Below are 25,825 nucleotides of genomic sequence, written 5' to 3'. Positions count from 1 at the left end.
TGCTGATTTATGATACCACCATGAATTTAATGGGTTTTTCTTAAACATGGGATCTTCAGAGGTGACTTTGCCAGTTCCTTCCTCTGGAATATAATCTAAAGCACGTACCATTTATTGGCAGCCTGTCGTCTAAGTACTAATCGGGCCTGATACTGCCTAGCTTCGAAGATCAGATGGGATACCGGTAGTGTGCTTTGGGGGTATGTAGGCTCCATCACCTTAAGCATTCCCTAGTATGCTTTTTACAATTTATTTTTGAGCTAAGTTTTATAAATAGTATCAAATTCTTATGATTTATTATTATTCTAAATCAGCACTCATAATGTTCAATTCAGTGAACATAATTTGTACAGCATTGTACTCTCTGCCCCGGAGTGTGGTTGAGGCTCCTTCCTTGGAGGCTTTTAAGCAGAGGCTGGATGGCCATCTGTCGGGGGTGCTTTGAATGTCATTTTCCTGCTTCTTGTCAGAATGGGGTTGGACTGGATGGCCCATGAGGTCTCTTCCAACTCTAGGATTCTACGATTCTATGATTGCTTAGAGTCATAAGGAGCAAGGGCATCAAGTGGCTTCTTTTTCAATGGAACTGTGAATCTACTCTGGAATTTAGCTCATACTTTAAAGCAAAGCTTTCCAAACTTTTCATGTTGATGACACACCTTTTAGACATGCATCCTATTGTGACATAGTAATTCAGTTTTACCAGGAAGCCAGAGGTATAACCAAGCCCTTCCAAGAGTTACCATAGCACGAAGGACAGATTGGACACTGTGTTATGTAAAACAAAATATTTTATTGGTAGACAAAATGGATCTCTTTTCCTCTTATTGCCACTATGAAGTCTCTTGTGAGGAAAGAAATCTTTAAGTCTATGCAGTTCTGGATATATATTGCCACACAGTATGAAGTCTTGTCATGACTGGATTCTTTGTAGCTTTGATGTGATTAATACAATGTTGTTATAACTTTCTCTATTGCTGTAGTGTATGGCTTTATATCTAATTTGGGTACAGCTCCGACGTGACGTGAATTTCTGTGATCCTTTTACTCCCTACACTTCCTTCCAGTGCCTCACCAACTGACAAATTCTAACTGACAAAAAATAACTGCCATTTCAGGCTGGCAGGAGCCAAGGCTAAGCTCCGCCCCTTTAGAATCTTAAAGAGACAGGGCAGCAGGTAGTGTTTTGCCTCCTTGTGGCATGACAATAATATATATAGTTTCAAATAATCTTTTCTGTACAAACGAGGTTTAGAAATTTTCCTTTATACTTCCTTTACTGCAGTTGATTCTTGTGTAGCCACTCCGTGTGGTTAATCACAAACATCACAGTCAACATATATTCTTTTTAAAAAAAACATCAGGTGTCCCCTGGGCAACATCCTTGCAGACTGCCAGTTCTCTCACACCAGAAGCGACTTGTAGTTTCTCAAGTCACTTCTGACACAACCCCCTTTCAACCCCCCCGCCCCAAAGTCTGAAATGGACAGCAAATTTTGCGCAAATGTCCCCCAAAGACACCACTTTAATTTTCCCCAAAGAAGGGGTTTAAAAACCTCTTTTGTATGGTAGAGAGTAAAAGAATGCAAAGGAACTCTGTAGGGACAGAGTCAACCCTCTTTCCCACTGGGGCTGAAAGAGAGCAGGAATCAAACCTGCTTTGGACCCATGTGGACGTGTGTTTCTTGGTGAAACCTAAATGTGATAGGATTTTAGGAAATAGAGATGTAATTCTGGGAAGCAGCTTTCAGTGTATGAACTAAAGATGTCTGCATAATTCTGGCAAAATGTTCCCTCCCATGGAGCTTAGAATATTTAAACCATGTGTTGGACTCATTACACGAATTGCTAATGAGCTTTAAATTAATTGTAATGAGGCTAATTAATTCATTTTGTTAATACTAGTAATGAAGTTTTAATTTATTGATTTAGAATCATAGAGTTGGAAGAGACCACATGGGCCATCTAGTCCAACTCCCTGCCATGCAGGAAAAGCACAATCAAAGCACAATGTAGACATTATGTTAATGGTCCTAGAAGTCCTTAATTTTCCTAATTTTAAAAAGTGGGCTTTTTCATGTCAGGAATGACCTGAGAAACTGCAAGTCGCTTTTGGTATGAGAGAATTGGCTGTCTGCAAGGATGTTGCCCAGGAGATGAGGCTTTCCTTATGTCCTCCATGGAGCTGGAGCTAATAGAGGGAGCTCACCTGTGCTCTCCCTGGGTTGGATTCAAACTGGCAACTGTCAAGTCAGTAACCCAACCTTCAAGTCAGCAGTCTTGCTGACACAAGGGTTTAATCCACTGCGCTACCAGGGGCTCCAAAAAGTGGGCTGAATTTTGCAAAGGAAGTGATATCTTAGGGTGCTTCTACACTGTAGAATTCCTGCAGTTCAACACCACATTAATGGTCATGGCTCAATACTATGGAATCATGAGAATTGTAGTTCAGTAAGGCATCAATAGTTTTTGGCAGAGAAGGCTGAAGACTTTGTAAAACTATAAATCCCAGGCTCCGTAGCTACAAAAGTGGTTTCACACTGCATTAATTATAAAATCTAGATGTACCTCTAGTGAACAAACAATCATCTGACATGTTGGAGTGAAAGTAACTGGAAGTAAGCCTCCTTGAACTAAATGGTGTCTCTGCTGCATTTCATGTATATTTAAAGAAACGAAACAAACAAAAACCGAAGATGCAGAGTTTCTGCTCCTTTTCTCCAAATACATATAAGTCTGTCTACAGGCACCAGGCATAATTAAAGGGCAACATTTTATTCTATAGAAAACATACGGCATTTTTGGTTAACAAAGTTTGTGTATTCAGAGACAGAAATGGCATGGAAGAAATTGCAACTGATTCCTGTAATACAAAAACGGAGAGTAGTTCAATGGGTTTCAGCACACCTTTTGTTCACTTTTTATCATTGTTTTCTCTTTTTATCCCACTCCCACCCTCCCCTCCTTGTACTTACAATGTATACAGCAAACTACAGAAGTTACATTTGAAATATCAATCTCAATCTGGCAGCAGATGTTAGTCTTGCAGCAGTCAAGATGACAATGAAAGTAGAACGAAACATCAGAAGGGAATGAGAGAGAGAGAGCGGGGAGCTCCCTGATTGCTGGATGAAAATCTGATTTGAAAGATAGGATAGGAAAAAATGGTAGACAGTGAGCATCTTGCTCTACTATTTTGAATGATTTATGTTGGCAGCCATTATAGGCATAGCTATAATAACTGATGCTTTTTCACTGATATGTATTCATTCTTATCTTTTGTGTGGCTAAGTTGTGATGTGGATTTGACTTTCGGTGGTAGGAAGACAGAGTATAAAATATGCCCTGTAGCAACTGAGTGAGGAAGTCTCAACCTCATAGCTATGAAAGGGACATCTCTGCGCTCAAATGTTAGAACGTTTAGAGGAGAAGTTGGCTAACAGCACCTTAACCATTTACATTTGGTGAAACACATACACAAAGTATTCTTTGCACTGTGTTCTTTCATGCAGTATATTCTCTCTGTCGATAGAGCAAATTTAAACAAAGAGCTTCTAAATGGTAAGTCTACCCTTTTCAATCTTCCAAAATCCCATCATATATCCAAAATAATTGAATGTTTGTGACAGTACTACCAGATGATATATCAAACAAAACTCCTTTATAACCGTTTTGTTTACTTTTTTAATACTTAGAAGAGTGAAAATGCCATATTTTAATTGTAGTTATGTGATTGAAACTGATATTCCTGGTCTTAAAAACAAAAACCATAGGACAGCTCATATGCACTTGAAGCATTTGAATAAAGTAACAGTGCCTTCACCCTTAGTGGGATAAAATGCCAAAGGGAGAGTCTATATTTGGTATGGAAAGTTAAAGATAATGTACCAAATGGGATACTGGGGTGCAAGTTAGAATCTGAATTCTGAGTGTAACATACAGAAAAGTTATTGAGAAAGAAGAAATGACACATTTATACACATATGATAACATATGGTAATTGTATTTAATCCACAGACTCTACAGTACAAGCTTATGCTGGCATAGATATGCCAGCAAGTCTCATGGGACACAAAATGGATTGAATTATTTACATTTAAAATGGGGTGGAGGGGGTATAGTAGCTGATATAGAAAATACAAATCTACCCAGTTGATAGAGGACTTTATCACATGGAGGTGATGGATTGGCACAGCAGCAGAATATTATTGCTGCCCGCCATCTTGCCACCATGAAGGAGTTAGATCCTAAGACTTACCTTGTATGGCGAGTTCATGTGACTCTATGATGGCAACTGTCAAGTTCCCTTTGTTATACATTTTTTAAATGTTCACCCTGCATTTTCCAGTTGCAACGTGCCTGTAAATTAAAAGAACATAAGCAAACAAAGGAGGGGAAATAGCGATCATCAATGCCAGCAGCTGTGCAGAGCCACCTATCACCACCATCCCACGTTGCGGGAACGGAATGGGATAGTGATAAGCCTCTAAAACATGCAGAATGTATTGTAATTTTGAAATGTATGCATTGCAAAATAATTACTTTAGACATACTGTAGCTTTTCCAATTCCTATCCCTAGGGGAAAAAATTAGCTGGAATATCTCCTGGTTTTGCATAATCATTTTTCTTCAGTACCGCTCTTTTCTTTCCCCCTTTACAGCTGCTGAGAAATATCCCAACACTACATTATACTTTGGACACAAACTGCTTCATTGCAATGTAGAATCAGGGCTATTGGACTTTTCAAGGTAATCAATAAAACAAGCCTTCCTGAATACTGTAACAATTAACCAGAACACAAATAATAGGCCATCATCTCTTCTCAATTACCTTGCTGTGTCTGTGTTTTGCAGTTCCTCCTGGCATCTTTTACTTTTTTGGGAGAAGAGAGCAGGTTAAGAGATTGCAAATGCACAGTGTTTCAAATACTTTGGGGTGTGTCTAGCTGTTTTTCTGGACATTTGCTCTCTGTTAAATATATTTATGCTCGCAGACAATAATGGAACATAGGACCAATGTGAAATTATTATGCCTCAGATAATTATATTTTCTTTATCCAAAAGTTTAATCATTACAAAGGCAGTTGCAGTTCTTATTTTGCTGATAACATGATTTCTTCTATTGAGAAGATGCAGCCAACGTGAGGCTTTTGAAAGCCCTGTTTGTTATTGCTCTTTATTTCTCACTGATACTGTTAATTGCTATCAAATCAAGTTTGACTTGTGGTAAAGCTATGAACGAAAAACCTCCAAGACACCCTATTACACTATGAAACAAATTGAGGGGGGGGGATTCCTAGCTTGAAAGTGTTATTTCCTGTTGTGTGGTACGTACTTTGAAAGTACAGTAGTTGTTATGCGCCAGAAACTTCATTTTTATGGGTGCCACAAACTATATTGGAGCCCTCAGTGGCACAGTAGGTTAAGCCCCTTCCACATCAAAGAGGTACAGTAAAACTGGCAAATCAACATACACATACAATGCAGGTTAGCAAATATATACATTAACAAACAAATAGTGAAGACTTGGAAGGTTGCTATTTCCTAGAGTACTAGAGCTGACCCTGCTTAGTTCCAAAATGAGATGCCTTTATGGTATTTACAACAAGGGCTCAGGATCACTTACTTGTCAAAACACTGTAATGTTAATTAGGAATGCCTAAGACAGGTTTCATTACTTATTTTGTGTGGTTGAAAAGGTGATTAAATATCAGTACAGTTCCTCTTTGTTGTTGTTACTACTGCAGATCAGACCAGACAAGAAGAGAGGTCTCTTGTGATCTTATTGTGGGTTGTGATGGAGCTTTTTCTACAGTTAGGAAGCAGTTTGTGAGACAAACACGTTTCAATTACAGCCAGACCTATATTACTCATGGATATAAGGAGCTGAAAATCCCCCCAAAGGATGGAGATGTAAGTAATGGTAACTCATAGTAGACTTGCCTCCTATAGTAGACTTGCCCTGTTCCCAGTCAACGGCTAATCTTTCTATTATTGATTGATAATGCTTTTTGGGGTCTTTTTTTCAGTTTGCCATGGAGCCAAATTTTCTGCACATTTGGCCAAGGAACTCATTCATGATGATTGCGCTGCCAAACATGGTATGAGAAGTAAGACATGCTTTTTTTCTGGAAATATGGTGTAATTTGAAACCTAAGAATTGTTTCTTCTTCTTCACGCCAGCAAAATAATTCAAGTGCAATTTGGAGTGTTCTTCCCAAAATTAATTCTGTTAGTGCCATGTCTATTCCAAATAAACCACACTCCCAATTGTATTGATAGCCACACATGCCCTCTGCTGCCCAAATTCAAAGTGGTACAAAAGGGCATTTCTTCCCATGTCTGAATTGAAATATTTTAAGTCACATGACTGTAGTAGCTGCACCTTTTTTCTTTCGTGTAACAAGACCCAGAGATACTTCCCAAGTGGTTTAGCTCAGTATTTCTCATATGAACTAAGGAGGAAATCATATTTTTAGAAACGTGTCAGGTACTGGTGCAAAATGGTGCTCTATGGACCACAAGCTAATAGCGCATGTGCTATCACTGGTCCATGGACCACCACTGTGAGTGGCCCAGGTTTAGATCTATTTCTAGGCGCTTACCTCAGGGCGTCTTCATTTTTCCTGTCCTCTTAGATCAGGGGAGGAGGATTGGGGCAGTTGCCGAATGTCTCGTTTTCCTCCCAGCATAAGGATGGGGCAAACAGCCCCATCCTTATGCCATGAGGACAACCTGAGGATGATCCGGGTCCTGTTCTGCCCCCTCCTGCCTCCTACCCTCTCACAGGCCCTCTCCCTCCCAGACCAGCCGTCTCAGTCAGTCCCACAAGGCAGCCCCAAGGAAAAAAAGTTTGCCCATGTCTGGCATAAACCCTCAGGCCATTGAAGTCTAGAATTGTTTACTACTTCACCTTGAGTTTAGAACTATTTAATCCTTCCGTTCAGTGTAAACACTGACTGGGGATATTTTGGTCCTCTTCAAAGTGAGGTTTTGCTGGAGATCCAATACTGTAAGTTGAAAGGCATAGCCTTGTGCTGTGGAAGGTCAGCATTTGTCCTTCACCATATTGCTGTTCTGGTATATAAAAACCTGAAGTGGAACTGAAGATGTGTAATACATACCACTGTTTCAAAGTATTATACTATAAAGATTTAAAAGGGATAACCTATCATTATAGATATAAAAAACATGACAGCAAATCATAATAATGCTTGAATCCCATTTTTAGGACAAGTCATTCACATGTACTCTCTTCATGCCTTTTGATGATTTTGAGAAGCTCACAAATGGAGACCAAGTGTTGGATTTCTTCAAAATGTATTTTCCAGACGCAATCCCTCTAATGGGAAGGTGAGCCTTATTCTGAAATTAATGTCCTTTAAACAAATGGAGAGTGTCAAGAGACCAATTAAATGCTATCATAGGATCAAAGAGATGGAAGAGGCCATTAAGTCCAACTCTCCCCCATGGAGGAACACACAAAGCACTCCCAACAGATGGCCATCTAGCCTTTACTTAAAAACCTCCAGAGAAAGAGCCTCTACCACACTCCCAGGGAAAATATCCCACTGCTAAACAGCTCTTAAAGGTAAAGGTTTTCCCTTGACATTAAGTCTAGTCGTGTCCAACTCTAGGGGTTGGTGCTCATCTCCATTTTTAAGCCAAAGAGCCGGCGTTGTCCATAGACACCTCCTAGGTCATGTGGCCGGCATGACTGCATGATCCGCCGTTACCTTCCCGCCAGAGTGATATCTATCAATCTACTTGCATTTGCATGTTTTAGAACTGCTAGGTTGGCAGAAGCTGGGGCTAACAACGGGAGCCCACCCCACTCCATGGATTCGAACCGCTAACCTTTTGGTCAGCAAGTTCAGCAGCTCTTATGAGGAAGTTTTTCCTAATACGTAGGTGGAATCTTTTGCTCCATGTCCTAGTGTCCAGAACAGCATAAAACAATGTTGCCCCCTCCTCAATCTGACATCCATTAAATATTTAAACATGGCTATCATGTTCCCTCTCAGCCATGTTTTCTTCAAGGAAAACATACTCAGCTCCCAAAGCCACTCCACCTAGAGTTTGGCTTCCAAACTTTTGATCATTTTGGACACCTTTCTCTGGACACATTCTAGCTTGTCAAGATCTTTCTTGAATTGCGATGCCTAGAACTATAAAATGCAGCAGGTTTATGACTTTCTTTGCTGGTTTAAACTGCTCATAATAAACCGGAAGAAAATTAAAATGGTGCATTGTTTGAAGAAATTCCCAGGATTTCTAGCCTTGTGCTGCATACAATTTCACATATGAACCCAGGACACAGATGACCAATGAACATCAGAGTGTGGTTAAAGATAGCAAGACTCAAGCTAGGAGATGCTGCAGTGGTTTGTTTTTACCTGAGTCTACTGGGAAAAGCAAGATTCAGCCCCCTGCTCCTTTCCATCCGTTTGAATCAACTGAGCACAAATATTTTTGCACTTTGAACTCAGTGGAATCCTCAGTGGAATCCTCTGGCAGAGAATTCTAGCAGAGAATCCTAAATATCCCATGAAAGTACAAATCTCAGGATTCCAGGGATGGAGCCATAGAAGTTAAAGTGGTAGCAAAATGTTTTAATTATGTAGTGATTCCCACTGTACCTTGCTAATGTAGAATAAATATATACCTCTGATTTCAGATAATGTTGTAGCTTGTGAAATAAAGTTAGGAAAGATATGAACATTTTCAGGTTAGGATGTATACACCTCTAAATGTAGAAATAGTTGCTGGGCTGTGTAGTGACATGGCAATGAAAGTGTTATCTCCAGTCCCATCTGCTTGCAGTCCCAAAGGATATCAGACTAGTAAATACTGCAAATTCTTTCAGTCTCTATCATGATGTAATATGACCAAATATATATTTTTAAAATTTCAGGCAGGAATTGATACAAGAATACTTTTTGCTACCACCCCAGGCCATGATCTCTGTGAAATGCTCCTCATATCATATTGCCTCTCGCTGTGTCCTGATGGGAGATGCAGCACACGCACTTGTCCCCTTCTATGGCCAAGGCATGAATTCCGTAAGTCCAAGGGTTCACCGTGCAATGAAAATATTAAAAAGAAAAGATATACAGGCAAAGATAGCAGTTCTCAACCTGGGGTCCGCAGATGTTTTTGGCCTAAAACTCCTAGAAATCCCAGCCAGTTTACCAGCTGTAAGGATTTCTGGGAGTTGAAGGCCAAACACATCAGGGGACCCCAGGTGGAGAACCACTGGGTTAAGAGGATATCCAATGACCGACTGAAGCAGAATAGTTAAATAAGGGGCTTTGTGTCATGAAAGGAACAGCAGGGTTTGACGAAAGTGATGTGACAACACTTACCCACAGTAAATTGTCAAGATAAAGAAGGCCCTCCACATTGCAAGGGTTAGGTAAAGGTTAATTAATAATAATAATAATAATAATAATAATAATAATAATAATAATAACTAACTTTATTTCGATTCCGCCCTCTCCGCCTCCGAAGGGATTCAGGGCGAATTCCAACAAACAATGGCATACATTCAATGCCTTCAAAAAACAGATAAATATTGGCATAAAATCCCAACAAGACCCCACATATGAATACAGTGTAAAAAACCTAACATCAAATTAAACCCAATATCAGTGAATTGAGTATAATATCAATAACCTAAACCAATATAATCAAACAGAATCAGACAAAAATGATATAGTGACATAAAATCTAAATAAACATTCACAGTAATTTAAAAAGCCAACTGAAGTTCAATAGAGTTATGTGAGTTGGATTATATGGCAAAGGTTTTCCCCTGACATTAAGTCTAGTTGTGTCTGACTCGGGGTTGGTGCTCATCTCCATTTGTAAGCCAAAGAGCCAGCATTGTCCATAGACACCTCCAAGGTCATGTCGCTGGCATGATTGCATGGAGTGCCGTTACCTTCCCGCTGGAGGGGCACCTATTGATCTACTCACATTTGCATGTTTTTGAACTGCTAGATTTGAAGAAGCTGGAGCTAACAGCAGGAGCTCTCTGGATTCGAACTGCTGACCTTTCAGTCAGCAAGTTCAGCAGCTCAGTGGTTTAACCCACAGTGCCACTGGGGGCTCCAATGGTTAGGGGCATTATTTTTTTCCTTGAGAGAACATCTTTAGACATTTCTCAGTCCCCAAGTTCAACTCTGTGTTCAACCTCCACTAGAGGGGTGTTCTCTCTATTAATATGTACGTCCTCTAATACTACAGTTATTCCTCCGGAGATTGGGCACAAGAAGACTTGAAAGTCTTAGAGAGACTAACATTAATCAAATCCACAAGTAATCAAATATATATAAAAAGTTCAACTCACAAATGTAGAGGGGGGCAACTGAAGTCTGCATAAATGTCACGTCACATAATATTTAAATTAGATATAATTCATATAGGGTGAATACATTTCCATACTCTTCTGGATTTTATGTCCTGTTTCAGGATGAGAAAGAGAAATGTGGTGGATAGATTTCCCACCCTTTCAAAAGTTCTGTCATAAACAGAGCCGAAAGAATGTAAATAGCTGACCACCTTCCACTTGTGTTTCTTCAGGGATTTGAAGATTGCCTGGTTTTTGATGAATTAATGGAGAAGTTCCAAAATGATTTCAGTAAGTATTCATCAAGGCACATATAAGGTTGTTGCGATTTCATGTGAATTAACTTGTTATCTTTGCACAATACCCCATGCAATGCCTTTGAGGTGTGGTTGAGATCAGGCCGTCCATCTGCATATGGTCACTTGCCCCTGGCTTTCTCTGCATTAAGGCTATAATCTCTTCCATGTTTTCTGTGAGTTTTCCGGGCTGTATGGCCCTGTTCCAGAAGCCTTCTCTCCTGATGTTTCGTCCACATCTATGGCAGGCATCCTCAGAGGCTGTGAGGTCTGTAGGAAACTAGGCAAGTGGGGTTTATATATCTGTACTGTTTTATCAATAAAGTAGAAATGTGTTTAAAAGAGATCCAGTGATTAACTCCTGATATATTTCACTTCTGGGAGAGTAAAAGAAAATGAAATACATTTAGTAGAAATTACAATGTAAAGAAGAATACTTAAACCACACACACAAGTGTTAAATACACTTCTACAACAGCAAGATGCTAACACAAAATCCCCACACAGGCTATATTTGCCAGATGGCCATGATTGGCTGCAGCTTTTTTCGAAGTGTCTACTCTGGAGAAAGCTATAGGTTACCTGTGAACTTATGTGCAATGACCTTACTTTTCCCCTAGGTCCTTGCCTTCCAGAGTTTTCAAGACTGAGAGTGCCTGATGACCATGCAATCTCAGATTTATCCATGTACAATTATGTAGAGGTGAGTTTAAAATGGAAAGCCAGCATGGTGTAGTAGTTTGAGCATTGGACTCGGACTCTGTGAGATCAGGGTGCAAATCCTTGCTCAGCTGTGGAACTTCCTGGGCAGGTTCATACTCGTTTAGCCTTAGCCGTAAGCAATGACAAAACACTTCTGAAGAATTCTTACCACGGTCCTTATTGCACCACACCATTACACCATCATAGCAATGGTTTAGGCCTGATTTTGTTCAATCTTATTGCATGACATTGTGTTTGTCCTGGTGCTGTTGAAATGTACAGTCATTGTAAATGTAGTATTTTTCATCCTGAAAATAATTGTTTCCTTCTCCACTATGATTCAATAGGCAGTTTCAGTGCAGATCTCTCATTCCACTTAATTGCAAGACCAATTGATTAGGAGGTGTAGTGTTTTTTTTTTTTCATGTCAGGAGCGACTTGAGAAACTACAAGTCACTTCTGGTGTGAGAGAATTGGCTGTCTGCAAGGACATTGCCCAGGGGACGCTCTGGATGTTTTGATGTTTTTACCATTCTTGTGGGAGGCTTCTCTCATGTCCCCACATTGAGCTGGAGCTGATAGAGAGAGCTCATCCACGCTCTCCCCGGGTTGGATTCAAACTGGCAACCTTCAGGTCAGCAACCCAACCTTCAAGTCAGCAATCCTACCCGCAAGAGGGTTTAATCCATTGCGCCACTGGGGGCTCCAGGAGGAGGTGTGGTTCAGGTCAAAGACTGCTTCAGTAGGAAACTCTCTGAATATTTCCAGTGCTTGGGTGGGTAAAACAAGACACCCCAAGAAAATAACTGTGGCCTCTGCCTGGATAATGAAACGGTACCCTAAAGACAGGAGCCCCTGGTGGCACAGCAGTTAAACTGCTGAGCTGCTGAACTTGCTGACCAAAAGGTCAGTGGTATAAATCCAGGGAGCGGGGTGAGCTCCCACTGTTAGTCCCAGCTTCTGCCAACCTAGCAGTTCGAAAACATGCAAATATGAGTAGATCAATAGATACCACTCTGGCAGGAAGGTAACGGCGCTCCATGCAGTCATGCCGGCCACATGACCTTGGAGGTTCTTCGGCTCTTCGGCTTAGAAATGGAGATGAGCACCAACCCCCAGAGTCGGACACAACTAGATGTGATGTCAGGGGGAAACCTTTACCTTTACTACTATAGAGACTTTTTCCACTGTTTTGCTGTGATACTACACATCATAATAATCTATTAAACATTTTGAAGTCAAAATAATAACACAATAATGGTGTAATATCATGCTATATTAACATTATTATAGCTCAATAAATGCAAATGAAGTAATTTTTGAACAAGATAGCCTCAAAAATGATTAGTGTTTTGTTGCTAACAGGATTAAAATATCTAAAATGGTTGGGGAATGTATAGCCCAGTGATTCCCAAAGTGGGCGCTACTGCCCCCTGGTGGGCACTGCAGCGATCCAGGGGGCGGTGATGGTACCTATTAGGACATGGGGGCGGGGCCAGGGGAGGGGCGGGGCCTCTTCCCAAGTGCCGGAGACAGTGCTGAGCACCTGAGGTGCCTGTTAGGACATGGGGGCAGAGCTAGAGAAGTGGGTGTGGCTTCTTCCCAAGAGCCCGAGACAGGGCTGAGAATCTATACCCCTCCTGAGGCGCTTGTTGGGACACAGAGGGCAGTGTTAGGGGGCAGGGGCAGGACCTCTTCCCAAGAGTGCGAGACAGGGCTGAGCCTCTGTATACCTCCCCTGAGGCGCTTGTTAGAACATGGGGGTTGGGTATAGAGGTTCAGCTCCATCAGGCACTTGGGAAGAGGCCCTGCTCCCTTTTCTAGCCCCGCCCCCTGTGTCCTGGCAGGCGCCGCAGGACAGGGATAGAAGCTCAGCCCTGCCTCAGAGCTCGTAACTCCACCCATCCCATCCCTGGCCACCCGTCTGTGGCCCCGCCCAGCTCCCCCTCCCAGCCCTGCATCTTGGACTAGGGGAGAGGCTCAGCCCCGCCCTCTTGAGCAGGAGCCACGCCCACCCCTCTAAGCCACGCCCCCTTTCCAGGGGGCACTGAGTAATATTTTTTCTGGAAAGGGGGCGGTAGGCCAAATAAGTTTGGGAACCACTGGTATAGCTTGTTCCTGTTTCACCTCCCACAGTGTTAGACTTGGGCAGTGATAAGGGTAACTGTAATGATGCCATGCAGTAATAGTGTTATCACTGCTTAATAAGTAGAAATTACACAGTTTTGAAGAGAACAACCTGCAACAATTTTATTTGTCATAAGAGAAAGACACAAAATGGCAGGGGATAGTGTAGGCCAGCATTTCTCAATCTGGGAGTCAAGACACCTGGGGGGTCGCGAGGGGTTGCCAAAGACCACCAGAAAACACATATTTCTGTTGGTCTTAGGAAATTCTTTGGCAGAGAAGGTTGAAGATCTCTCTGCCTGTCATTGTCTTCCTTTTTAGAAACAGACAGTGAATCTTCCCAACAAAAGTATTCAAATTTGGGCATATCGAGTATATATCGGGTCCAGTGAATGAAAATACACCCTGCAGATCAGATATTTACATTACAATTCATAACAGTAGCAAAATTGCAGCTACGAATTAGCAACAAAAATAATTTTATGGTTGGGGATCACCACAACATGAGGAACTGTATTCAGGGGCCGTGGCATTAGGAAGGTTGAGAACCACTGGTGTACGCTTTCTTTTCCTGTGCCAACCTTTGTAATGAGAGATTTGAGCAGTGATTGGGGTTTTGTTTTTATATCATTTGTATGGATGGAAGGAGGTGTATAGAAGCTAACCCTTGTTTCAACTTATAAAGTACAAAGTGGGGCAAATAGAATGGTAAAACCAACATTAATGCAGATAAAAAACCCAGTGCAAATTATGATGTAACATTAGTGCAGATGAAAAAAAATGTAAGTGTGGTGACGGTATGATAGAGCATCAACAACCAGCTGTCATTGTGGTGTGATAGGGATCCATGAAAAACCCTTTGACAGGGTTGCCATAAAACATAGTCAATGTGAATGCATAGAACAACATAACCTGTAAATAAGTTAGTTGACCATTGAGTACCAAAACATGTTGTGGAATGTGAATGCCTTTCTTGGTGATTTCAGATGCGTGAGCTTGTTAATTCAAGGTGGTTCATCTTTCGGAAAAAAATATTCAACTTACTTCATGCCCTCTTCCCCTACACAGTCATCCCTCTGTATACCATGGTAAGACTCCTACCATTAAATATTGCAGCACTGATGTGGTTCAACTCCAAATGGCTTCCTTTCTCTTTCTGCAACTTAACTCTGTGATTTTGTAATCTGGTTCAGGTCACCTTCTCCAGAATCCGGTATCATGAAGCTGTGCAAAGATGGAAGTGGCAGGATAAGGTCAGTTGCATTCAAAAGCATTTGCTGGGAAAATTTTTGCCATTTTCTGCATCTACATTAGGTTGTTTGTTTGTTTTTTTTTGGGGGGGGGGGAAGGAAGGGGCAGTGAGAAACATTCCTACAACAACAAAACTGTTATCATAGCGACTCTTCCAGATGCAGAATTTGGTCATTATTTAAAACATTCGGGTGTCCATATAAATAGCTATTATTACTGTATATTCTTTTAAAGTTTTAACATTCTTTTTAGGAACAGTGGTATCTTTAGGTTGTAGTTTAATGCATGCCTACTAAGATGTGAGTCCATTGAGTCCAATTGGGCTCATTCATAATTTCCGAATATAGGATGATGTAAATATTGCAATTTTTTCCTATTGCAGTATTGTGATCTATAACTCAAACTGAGTTTCTTCTTTTAGGTAATAAACAGAGGCCTTTTCTGCATTGGAGCAGTGACAGCACTGAGTGGCATCTATCTACTAAGAAATGTGATAAAGCAACAAACCGATTTCATTATCAAGAATATGTGGAGAGGAGATAGCTTTAAAATCTTTGGGAATGTTCCACGATTCTACTGAAAGCATAACAGAGAAAGAGAAGCCTCACGTCTCAAATGAACTCCTGTTTTTAATATTCATTTTTCCCCAAGTCCACATGTGTGAAGGGAGGAACTGGGCAAGCCTGGTTTGTTCCAGCCAATCCCATCTTTGATGATGCAGAGGTGGATTTATTGGGGAGACAGATACAAAGCCGAAGTTGTTTGTGACAGAAGGAACATAGAAAAAGATAAAGATATTACAGTCAGCTAAAGAGAAGAACTGAATAGGGTTTAGGGGAGCTGGGAATGATTAAATAGTTCAAGGGTAATGTAAAGAACTCAGGCAGGGGGGAATCTTTTTAAATATCCCACCTCTGACACCAATTGTGGAGAAAGATGATGGTTCTATTAATTAATTATTATATATTTTATATCAGCTGCCACCAGTTAGTAAACATGTTTTTATTTAAACGCTGCCACCTGAGGTAAAAATGTTTATGATGCGGCCACCAGATGTTAAGGGGATTATCAACTCTTGCCACCACTATAGGAATACGTAGCCACTAGCTATCTAGAGAGGAGACTTTTATTTTTCTTCTTTCTTCTTGTTTATTCTTGATGTGTGTATGTATGACAGAGACTGAGATGTTTGAGAGAACAACAACAAGTTTATTCAGGCACAAGTTTAATGGATACAATTCTCACTTAGAGGCACTTTCCTTAACAATTGCAATAACAGAATGAGGTGATTCAAGCTTCCTAAAATGTCACTTCTTTCTCTACTGCCTAAACCTGCAGTTGCCCTGTGAATTTCAGTCACAGACTATCTGTTCCTTATCTGGAAACAGGTTACCTTAAAATAAGCCACCAAACTTATTTTAAACTGACTCAAATAAACTCTTGAGCCTCCCTGATTCCCTCAACTGAGAATCAGACTTCCCTGTACCTTATCAGGGCACAGACTACCTAAAATAAGTCACCAAACTTATTTTAGAATGGACTCAAAACCCACATTTAAGCCACCCTGATCCTCCAACTGAGAATCAGACTTCCCTGTGGTTCGCTGACCACAGACACTGACTGACTGAGTTTCCCTCCAAATTCTACTCTCTCTTCAGCTAACCCAGTTGGCTCCTCCCCCTTCTCCATGGCAACCAACTCTGAGGGCTGAGTAACTGAAATATTAACCTTTTTTAAAACACAGTTAAACATGGCATCTGTAAATTAAAATTCATACTTCTTTACAGGTATCTAATTGTGATCCGTTTTGTCTTAATACTTGTTAATTCTTTTTTACAACTATGTCTGGTTATTCCTGCTAAGTTTTGGTCATGCTTACCATGGTGAACCCACTAAACAACACAGCAGATGGTCCACATGGGGCTCACCTTGAAGCCCAAGTACCCAATCTAGAAGTGGATCTTGAGGGGAAACAGGGCAAGGCAACGTACAGCATAGGTTGCAACTGTGGGGCCAGCCTGGGTAGGGGATCCATCATAACTTGTCATTGAAGTCAGTGATGATGGATCCATCTCCCAGCTTCCTAAGTTATTGATTAAGGTGCCATATAAACTTGATAGTCTGCATTGTTTAAACTTTTCACCAGATTTGAAGGTGCTAATGACACATATGATGCAACTGAATGACACAACATGCTATACACTTCAAGGTTTGAGCAAATATTTGAGCTTCAATCAACATGCAATGGGTTTACATGCAACCAACTTTCCACTCTGTTAAATGAATTCTCAAAACTTTATCTTCATTTATTTTGTTACTATATTTTTGATATGCATTGCCTGATGCCTATGTTTTTTTGTGATGGTCTTTTGTGGTTTATGTCTATTTGAGACCTGGTCCTCCTATGTTTGTTTATCTTCTGCAACTGTACATGCGGATAGTTTTCTGCATGAGGACAGATCAGTCTTGCTGGGCTTTGAAATGGAGGGTAAATGGTTGGGTTGCTGGCTGGCAGATTGATGTATTGATCTTGTTTGTTTCAGTTCTGAGAGGGATTTACTTTATATCCTACTTTTTCTTTTAATCAATTCCTTTGAAGGACGGATGCACATTCTGTATTTAAACCTCAGAACAACACTATAAGGTTACTTAGACTAAGCAAAAGGGACTAGCTAGAGAAAGCTGCCTTTTCAATTCTTTGTTTAACAGACCCGCACTCTCCAGAATAAGTACATGGGGTAGCTTTTACTTAGGGCCCTTCCACACAGGCATATGACCCAGAATATCAAGGCAGAAAATCTCACAATATCTGCTTTGACCTGAGTTATCTGATTCCACTCTGCCATATATTCCAGTTCAAAGCAGAAAATGTGGGATTTTATTCAGCTGTGTGGTAGGACCAAACAGCGAGAGTCCAAAAGTGTCAGGCTAAAAACCTGGAACATCAATCAGTGGCTGACATCAGATGAGAGACTTCCTCCTGGGCACACAGTAGATTGGGCGACTTGGAAGGCGCTGAACAGACTGCACTCTGGCACCACGAGATGCAGAGCCAACCTTAAGAAATGGGGCCACAAAGTGGAGTCCACAATATGCAAGTGTGGAGAAGAGCAAACCACAGACCACCTATTACAATGCAGCCTGAGCCCTGCCACATGCACAATGGAGAACCTTCGTATAGCAACACCAGAGGCACTCCAAGTGGCCAACTACTGGTCAAAGGACATTTAGTATGATACCAAATTTTTAAAAACTTTGCTTGTGTCTGAAATACATTACAACTTGTACCCTCCGTTAGCTTCTGACACAATAAATAAATAATCTGGTTCTGCATGGTCTTGTTGAAGCCCACGATGGTTGGCATGGTTCACCCCACCATTGGTTTGCCATATTTCTTTAAATGATACAATTTTCTCAAAGGAATTAATTAAACAGTTTAAAACTAAATTTGAGTGAAACGTTGGACACTTCCATGACTGATAAAGATATATTCAATTGGGTACTAATATGTAATAAACTGGAAGGATGCCCCATAATGTGTGAGTGCCTACAAAATAAACTATAGCAGCTATGGCTTACCATGGCCGAGGGTGTGTTTGATTATGGAGAGTGTAAAGTTCTTCCAATGCAGAGTCCTCAACACAGAACAGGCAGGAAGAAGGAAGCTAGCACACTGCTGTAATGAGGGAAATAATCTAGTGCACAATCGTGGACAGTTGGTGTATCTTTGTGGAGACCTGACCACTTTGGTAAGTATTACATCTAACCTCACGCTTCACTTTATATCAGTTTCCCCATTCTGGGCCCCTGGCATTTGCACTACAACTGAGCCATGCCATTAAGAAATCATATATGCTGAAGAAATAATTCATTTTTAAACTATTGTTCTGAAAACGGAGGCAATTCTAATGAGTTTAATACCAAGGGAAAACAGAAATGGAATCATGGAATCTTCTCAAATTGTCAAAAAATATTGCAGGAAAAGTTATCTGAACTCAGCACAATAACACCTCAAAATTTGTTAACCCACTTCAGGAATTGTGTTAGAGATTTATTGCTGGTAATCCATCACATGTACAAATCGCAGACATACACTGGGCAGACATTTACATACTTACATTTATGTTAAATCAGTTATAAAAGCAAAATTTCTTATGGCATTTTTCTGGCAGATTCAGAGCTTTTTCACTTCATTAAACAAAGGAAGAATTAAACCATTGATTCAGATCACCTGCTTGCCATTATCAAAAGCCCACTGTCTTTCAGTGAAGACTTACCTATGCCACTGTAAGTGACTAATGAGGGATTGTAGAGGTATCTAATATTAGATTTGTACCAAGAAGTTCTGAATTCAAGTCCATGCTGGTTTTTTTACATAATATTTACCTCACAACACTTTTACCAACAGTGCAAACATGGAGGGATTCTAGCCACAGGGTTTTCTTCAGAATACCCTGTGGCTTTCTTCTGCTCTCAAAGATGCATTATCCCTTGCTAGGCTGCCTTTTAGCATATTGGTGTTTCTCCAAGTTAAAGAGCAGATTGACATCTCAAAATGCAGCATGGCAAGGTGGGGTTTTTTTTTGGGGGGGGGTCATGGTGGTAGTAGACAATTCATTACCTGTTATATTTTTGGTTTTCAGAATGCTGTCAAAGCCAGTGGTTCCCAATCCGTGGCCTGCGGCTCAGCAGTGGGCTGCAAGAATGAAAATCTGGTCTGCAAACCTCCTCCTCCTTTATTTATTTATTTCATTGTATTTCTTTTATTGTTAGTTTTTCTAGTCAATTCTGAGCTGACTTGGTGTCTTTGTTTTTAGGCCTGTTCCTGGGGTTATTTGGGGTGCTGATTCAGAAAATTGCATTGGATGGACCACATCAGCTCTAGATTATTAAATAATATATGGTTTTCTGTGGGCAAGCAGATGGTGACTACTGGATGGTATATTTTCTGTATCAGAAACTAGAGCTGATGTGGTCTATCCAATACAATTTTCTGAATCAGCACCCCAAATAACCAAACCAAATCTAAAGTTGACCAAAAACTTATTCATAACCCTTTTGTTACTAATGTTGGAGAGTGGTCCCCGGTTAAATGGTCCCCGTTGAAAGTGGTCCCTGATCAAAGGGGGCCCTCTTCAAGTGGGCCCTGGCCAAAAAAAAAAAAGGTTGGGAGCCACTGATGTAAAAGTATGCTGAACAAGAAAAGACATGAAAGGGGAAAGACATGATGGATCTAGATACCGTTTTTGAAAAAGGTGCATTGGCTATGGACTGTGATATTTCTCTAAAATAGCTGTGAATTTGAAAACTATTTCTAGGAATGTTTGAGGGTTAAATTTACTTCAAAAAAGAAGAAAATGTATAATTAATAAGCATAACTATGATGTAATTTTCCTCCAAGAAACACATGATAAATCAGATGTTAAATGCCTGCAAAATCAGAGACTAGGAAAGGAATATGATACAGTGATGGATAAGAAAAAAAAAAGGATGGAAAAGATATATCAAACATTCAATTCCATCTGAAAAAGGTTTTGCTGATCCCCTGGATAGAAATGCAGGAATTAAAACTGAGCTACAAGGATTAAAAATTTCCAATTGTGAGAGTTTATACTCCCACTGAGTAAACTGGTCCTTTTTTGGAAAAAAATAAATAAAATGGTTTCAGAAGCATCTTTGGAAAATCTAATATTATTTGGATAGAAAATGACATAAGGATATTTAAAAAGATCAATAAAACTACCCAAATTGTAGTTTTTTGAAGGGGACGCGATAGACAATATGGGATTATATGATGGTTGGAGAATGAAATATGAAAACATTGTGGAATATATCTTCTTTTCAGAAAGATACAAATCACTGTCTAGAGTTGATATGTAGTGGTCACAAGAAAAATCTAAAATGGAGCATAGACCAATATTTTTTTTCCAGACCCCCATCTAGCTGTAGTGCACTTAGAAGACAAAAACCCTTATTTCCATTAGGGATCAGATGAATCAGTATTGAAATTCGAATTGTCCTGAAGGCATTAGCAATAAAGATGAACATCTTTCAAAAATGATATTTCCTTTCCAAATAAAATTAATTCTGAGAAACAATGTGCCATTTAAAAATTAGCAAAAAGACTTGTCAAATTTACCTGGCAAGGGGAAAAAAGCAAGGCGAAAATCCATGACACACAAAGATGACAAGAAAAGAGGGTGGCTTTGAACTACTAGACTTACAATTACACTTTTGGCCTGCCCATTAGCTTGTATTAATTAATGGGTTATTGTCTAATTGAAATCAACCGAGAACACTTGGGAAGTCTGCCCCAGTGAGGGGAGACAATATGATCCCAACAAGGAGGGATCACTACTTTGGCGAGCCGGGGAAGCCCAATCTATAGATCTATTAATTTTCCTGAGACGAAATGAAAGACTCAGCCAAAGTTGAAGGAAATGCCACCGAGGTGATCTTTATTGCGATTCAGCTGAAAAGGATGCAATTGCTGTGATAGTTCGTCAGGCAAAGCATGTGGATACAGAGAAAAATGCCATTTTAATACAATTTTCAAAGTGAAGCCTCTTCAAATTTCCCGCCCTCTTCCTCCCGCCCACTGGCCGCTGATTGGCCGGCGCGTCCCAGCTGGGAGGAGGCTTGGTCTCCCGCCTCGCTCCAGGAACCAATCACGGGCTTTCTTCGTCTCCCCGGCAGCAAATCAGGAGGCAGGGAGGTGGGACAAGGAGAGACAATGTACTGATGAATGATTCATGTGTAATCGGGCTGTCAAATCGACCCCCCGAGGCGTTTGCCTACAAGGGGAGTCTAGAGTTATTGTCTTTTTGGATGAGACATTGATAGGATTATGTCCGGCTTTCCTGTCTTCAATGGTTCCTAGATTACCTACAGTGTGAGACTGGGGTGGACATGCAATATAGAAAAGAAACTTTATTGTTGTGGGGATTAAAAAGCTTTCCTAAGCCTCTTTTGGATCCCCAAAGAAAAATGACTAAGTCTTCCATGTGGAGATCCTCACTGATGGACCAGCTCCGAGATCCTTTGTCCTGTCCCATGCAAATGTACTTTGGGATTAACTTTGTATGATAAGCTCATTGCTCCCTTTCAATCGGCGGGGCGCTTCCTTCCAGGGAGAGAGAAAAAAAGGTCAGGGTGAGGTCAGGCACAAGGAAAAGAGATAATGGAATTTAGAAATATAGAGAATCATATTCTAGCCATTTCACACCAAAATTACCGAAAAAAGTACTAAATATTAACATTTATAGCTTATTTGCCATTCCTACGCTAATAGCGCAAGGCGGGGAAGCTGTTTACGCAAAGAACGCAGTTTGACAATCAGCTGACGAGGAGAGAAAAAAACGGTCCAAAATGATCTCTGGTGGTTATATTTTAAAGATTAGGCGATTCTAGCCATAAATATGAAAAGGGGTATTCTTGGTGTAAAATTGAGTGAGTTATGAATGAAAGTGTATGCAGGGGGTAGACAATTCGGCAGTATCGCGGCTCGTCTTCAGATTCCTTCCGGTTTTAAAGGGAAGGGAAAACCCGAGTTTCTCTGTAATAAAATATATGTAAAGGGGAAACCGATGGGTTTGGGGGTCTTCCAGGGAACCCATAGACCAAGTTACATTTGGCTAAACAGTTAATAAAGAATTGATTCCAATATTTCATAAACATATAAACATACAGTTCATATAAAGGGGAAATGAGAGAAATTAGAGCATTAAGACATAGTGGGAAATCCGGATCTCTTGGCAGCAGGCTGGCAGTCTCCATGGGGTTAGAAGGAGGGTGAATCCCTGACAAAGTCCTGTTCTGTGGGGGCCCCGGCGCTGGCCCTTGGTCCTTAGAGAACTAAAACGCCCTTCCAGGGTCGCAGCTTCGGGGAACCATTGCTGAAATCCCCAGCAGCAATCCCCAGGCGTGGATGAGGAGAGTGGAGGCAGCAAGTTTCTATAATCAGCTGTTTGTCCCTTTAAACAAAAAGGTTATTTTCTGAGCACAGGAGCCCTTGGCGCAAAAAGTGAAATAGCAGTTAGTGTTAGGATTTAGTCAGGAAGAATATGCCACCGAAACGGAGCGTTTTGGCGGACCTGCGGTTACGGGGGTTATTGAGGTTTCCGTATCCGCCGTTTGGAGAAACGTGGTTCTGATCCCCCCAGGTTGCCTATGGAGGCCCCCTGGGTTGGCCAGTGGCTTCCCACGGCCCCAGAAGGTAGGTTTGAAGGTTTTATTGTTGTTTTTGGAAGGAAAAGGACACAGTGTATCAGAAGGCAGGAATAAAGTTGCAAGTTAGGAAACATTTTATTAGGGGATTTGTTACAAGGTTGGGGTTAGGAAAGAGATCAGAAGCATTTGAGATGAGTGGCTGCAGACTGAATCACGTTCCCACCCCATTCCATCCAATTGTGGGTCTTGGGACCTGTGGAACCGCCTGCTGCAGGTCAGATTAATTTGAAGGCAGGGGTCTGCTGAGTTCTCAATGACATAATGATAGGCTATTTTTTTCCTTTTATTGTGGAATGAATACACACACACACACACACACACAGAAAAACATACAATCTTTGACATTCCACAATCAAAATACAAGTATTTTTCCCCATTCCCACCACCTCCCCATAATCATTTAGCTATTACAGTTGGAAGGCTGTGATCTGAAAATCTCTAGTAAGACAAGGCAAATGCAGATTTTAATAAGGAACATCTTAAGAATTTGGAATAAATACATGGTTAGATAAGGTCCTAAAAATCTGTTTTGGATTTCCACTGAATAAACATTTTTTTAAAACATTCATATAAATGACCCTAACTTACAGTAGATTATATATAAAGGCTTGATTCTGTTTAAAAAGGAATAACATAGGTTTAAAACACAACAGTAACCACCAGAAGAAGGAAATTACATGACATAAAAATGAAAGAAAACAAGAAATGAATTTGAAAAAGATAAAACAAAAAAAGCTGGAATTAAGTTTATACAGAGACAATGTATACCACATTGGGAAAATGTATAAACGTTTATTGAAAACGTAGATGAACAAGTTGAGCAATGCATAATCAATTGGGCTCAAACATTGACTAAAATAATGAATTGGAAGAATGGAAAAAGTGTGGCCTAAAGGATTAACCGCCGGTGGCGCAGTGGGTTAAACTGCTGAGCTGCTGAACTTGCTGACTGGAAGGTTGATGATTCAGCAGGGTGGGCTCCCGCTGTTAGTCCCAGCTTCTGCCAACCTAGCAGTTAGAAAACATGCAAATGTGAGTAGATCAATAGGTACTGCTCTAGCAGGAATGTAACGGTGCTTCTTGCAGTCATGCTGGCCATATGACCTTGGAGGTGTCTACGGACAACACTGGCTCTTCGGCTTAGAAATGGAGATGAGCACTAATCCTCAGAGTCGGACACAACTAGACTTAACATCAGGGGAAAACATTTACCTTTAAAGGATTAAAAGACATTTTAAGCTTTTACTTGAAAGAAAATTTTTATAAAATGATGTATAAATGGCTTCTAACTCCTAATAAATTGTTTAAGATGTATAAAGACACTAAAAATGTATGTTGGAATTGTGAACAGCTGGAAAAGAAAAAACATATTAGAAGGTCTGTTAAAGAATTTTTTTAATGGGGTTAGACTCGTCTTTATTCTTAAATAGATTACCAAATATGCCAATGAAAAATGTGAATTTCAAATCAGTCATTTATATGGTTTTAAACTGAAATAATATTTTATAATCCAAAATGGAAGAAAACACAGATTTATCCTCATGAGAGACTTTATAGTAAAATGGTTGAAATGACAGAAATGAGCAAATTCTTTAGTATGATAATAGAAAGCCTTTAGAAAATTAGACAAAAGATTGGGAATCATTTATGACTTTTATGGAAAAGAAAGAAGATACGAAAGTGCTAGTTAGATTTCATGATTAAGTACAAAACTCTGTCACAATATGATAGAAACTGAGACTTTAAATATTTTCCCATAGTGAATAGATTGCAATTTTTATAGAAATACTGTTAGATTGGTAAGTGCGAAGGCAACTTTTAACTTTAATTTTTATTGTGTTTTATTAATATTTTTTATTTTATATAGAGGGAGTGGGCAGGAAAACCTTTTTAATTTAGGGGGAATTTTAGGCATAGATAGGTTGTTTTAGGGCTGTTCTGAGTGAGGATGTAATACTAGACAATAATAATAAAAACTTTTTTAAAAGAAAAAAATGAAGTGCAAACCAGAAAAAACCATTTCCCCCACTATGCAAAAGAGTTTAATGTTGGGTTTCTGGAAAGTGAAACTACGAATTAGAATAAATCTTGTATATGTATTCATTGTAAGTTACGATAACTATTTTGTTACATTTTGCAGCAAAGGTTTCCAATCTGTACAAACTTTAATAAACAGTGAAGTGATAGTATATTTGCAAAAGTTATACCAAGGTTTAACTTGCTATAACTTTTGCAATGGTGTGATAATGGGTTCATCTGCACTAGTGGTTCTTAACCTGGTGTTTTTGGCCTACAACTCCAAGAAATCCCAGCCAGTTTACCAGCTGTTAAGATTTCTGGGAGTTGAAGCCCAAAACATCTGGGGACCCCAGGCTGAGAACCACTGAGAATGAATTTGTCATTTGGTGATGCACTAAGCTCCTATGGGCAGTGAAGGCTAAGGACCTTGTAAAACTACAGCTATTATGATTCCATAATATTGCGCCATAGCAGTTAAATTGGTGTCAAACCATTAATTCATCAGTGTAAGCACACCCAATGACAACAGAGGCTACTATGGAGAACAAAACCCATGTCTTCATCTCTGTTCTTCCTCCCGTCTTGGTGCTTTGTGTTGTCACTGGAGTTCCACATTATTGGCCATTGAATCTGGGATTCACAACAGTGGTGGTGGCACTCTTGAATAGAGGATTATCAGCCTGCCAATAAAACATCACAAGTATTTGTAGTTTAGACAAATAGATGCCTGCATTTTCAAGAGGGTAAAGGTCAAGATATAAACAATTTAGTTACTCAAATAAATCAACATGTGGCACAGCTGGTTAACCCACTGAGCTGCTGAATTTGCTGATCAAAAGGTCGGCGGTTC

At 40.2% G+C, this 25,825-nt stretch overlaps 2 protein-coding genes across 6 annotated transcripts in view; one reads left to right on the top strand and one right to left on the bottom strand.

Moving 5' to 3' along the window:
- kmo (kynurenine 3-monooxygenase) overlaps window positions 1–18,060 on the top strand; it is a 30,640-nt gene extending 12,580 nt beyond the window's left edge. For all 5 annotated transcript variants that reach the window (XM_003228440.4, XM_008122103.3, XM_062961647.1 and 2 more), the window contains 11 exons: window positions 3,513–3,561; window positions 4,662–4,749; window positions 5,748–5,913; window positions 6,030–6,101; window positions 7,232–7,353; window positions 8,915–9,062; window positions 10,585–10,642; window positions 11,268–11,350; window positions 14,463–14,564; window positions 14,670–14,729; window positions 15,149–18,060. In XM_003228440.4, the coding sequence (XP_003228488.1) occupies window positions 3,513–3,561; window positions 4,662–4,749; window positions 5,748–5,913; window positions 6,030–6,101; window positions 7,232–7,353; window positions 8,915–9,062; window positions 10,585–10,642; window positions 11,268–11,350; window positions 14,463–14,564; window positions 14,670–14,729; window positions 15,149–15,307 (1,107 nt within the window). In that variant the 3' untranslated portion in view covers window positions 15,308–18,060. The remainder of the gene's footprint in view (window positions 1–3,512; window positions 3,562–4,661; window positions 4,750–5,747; window positions 5,914–6,029; window positions 6,102–7,231; window positions 7,354–8,914; window positions 9,063–10,584; window positions 10,643–11,267; window positions 11,351–14,462; window positions 14,565–14,669; window positions 14,730–15,148) is intronic.
- A 4,947-nt stretch (window positions 18,061–23,007) lies between these two features.
- itgb2 (integrin subunit beta 2) overlaps window positions 23,008–25,825 on the bottom strand; it is a 56,593-nt gene continuing 53,775 nt past the window's right edge. The window contains 1 exon segment of the mRNA XM_062961700.1: window positions 23,008–25,655. Coding sequence (XP_062817770.1) covers window positions 25,590–25,655 — 66 coding nt within the window. The 3' untranslated portion in view covers window positions 23,008–25,589.

The sequence above is a fragment of the Anolis carolinensis genome, chromosome 1, assembly GCF_035594765.1.
Source record: "Anolis carolinensis isolate JA03-04 chromosome 1, rAnoCar3.1.pri, whole genome shotgun sequence".
Taxonomy (NCBI): Eukaryota; Metazoa; Chordata; class Lepidosauria; order Squamata; family Dactyloidae; genus Anolis; species Anolis carolinensis.
The sequence above is the reverse complement of the archived record's forward strand: the minus strand, read 5'-3'. Positions and strand labels throughout refer to the sequence as shown.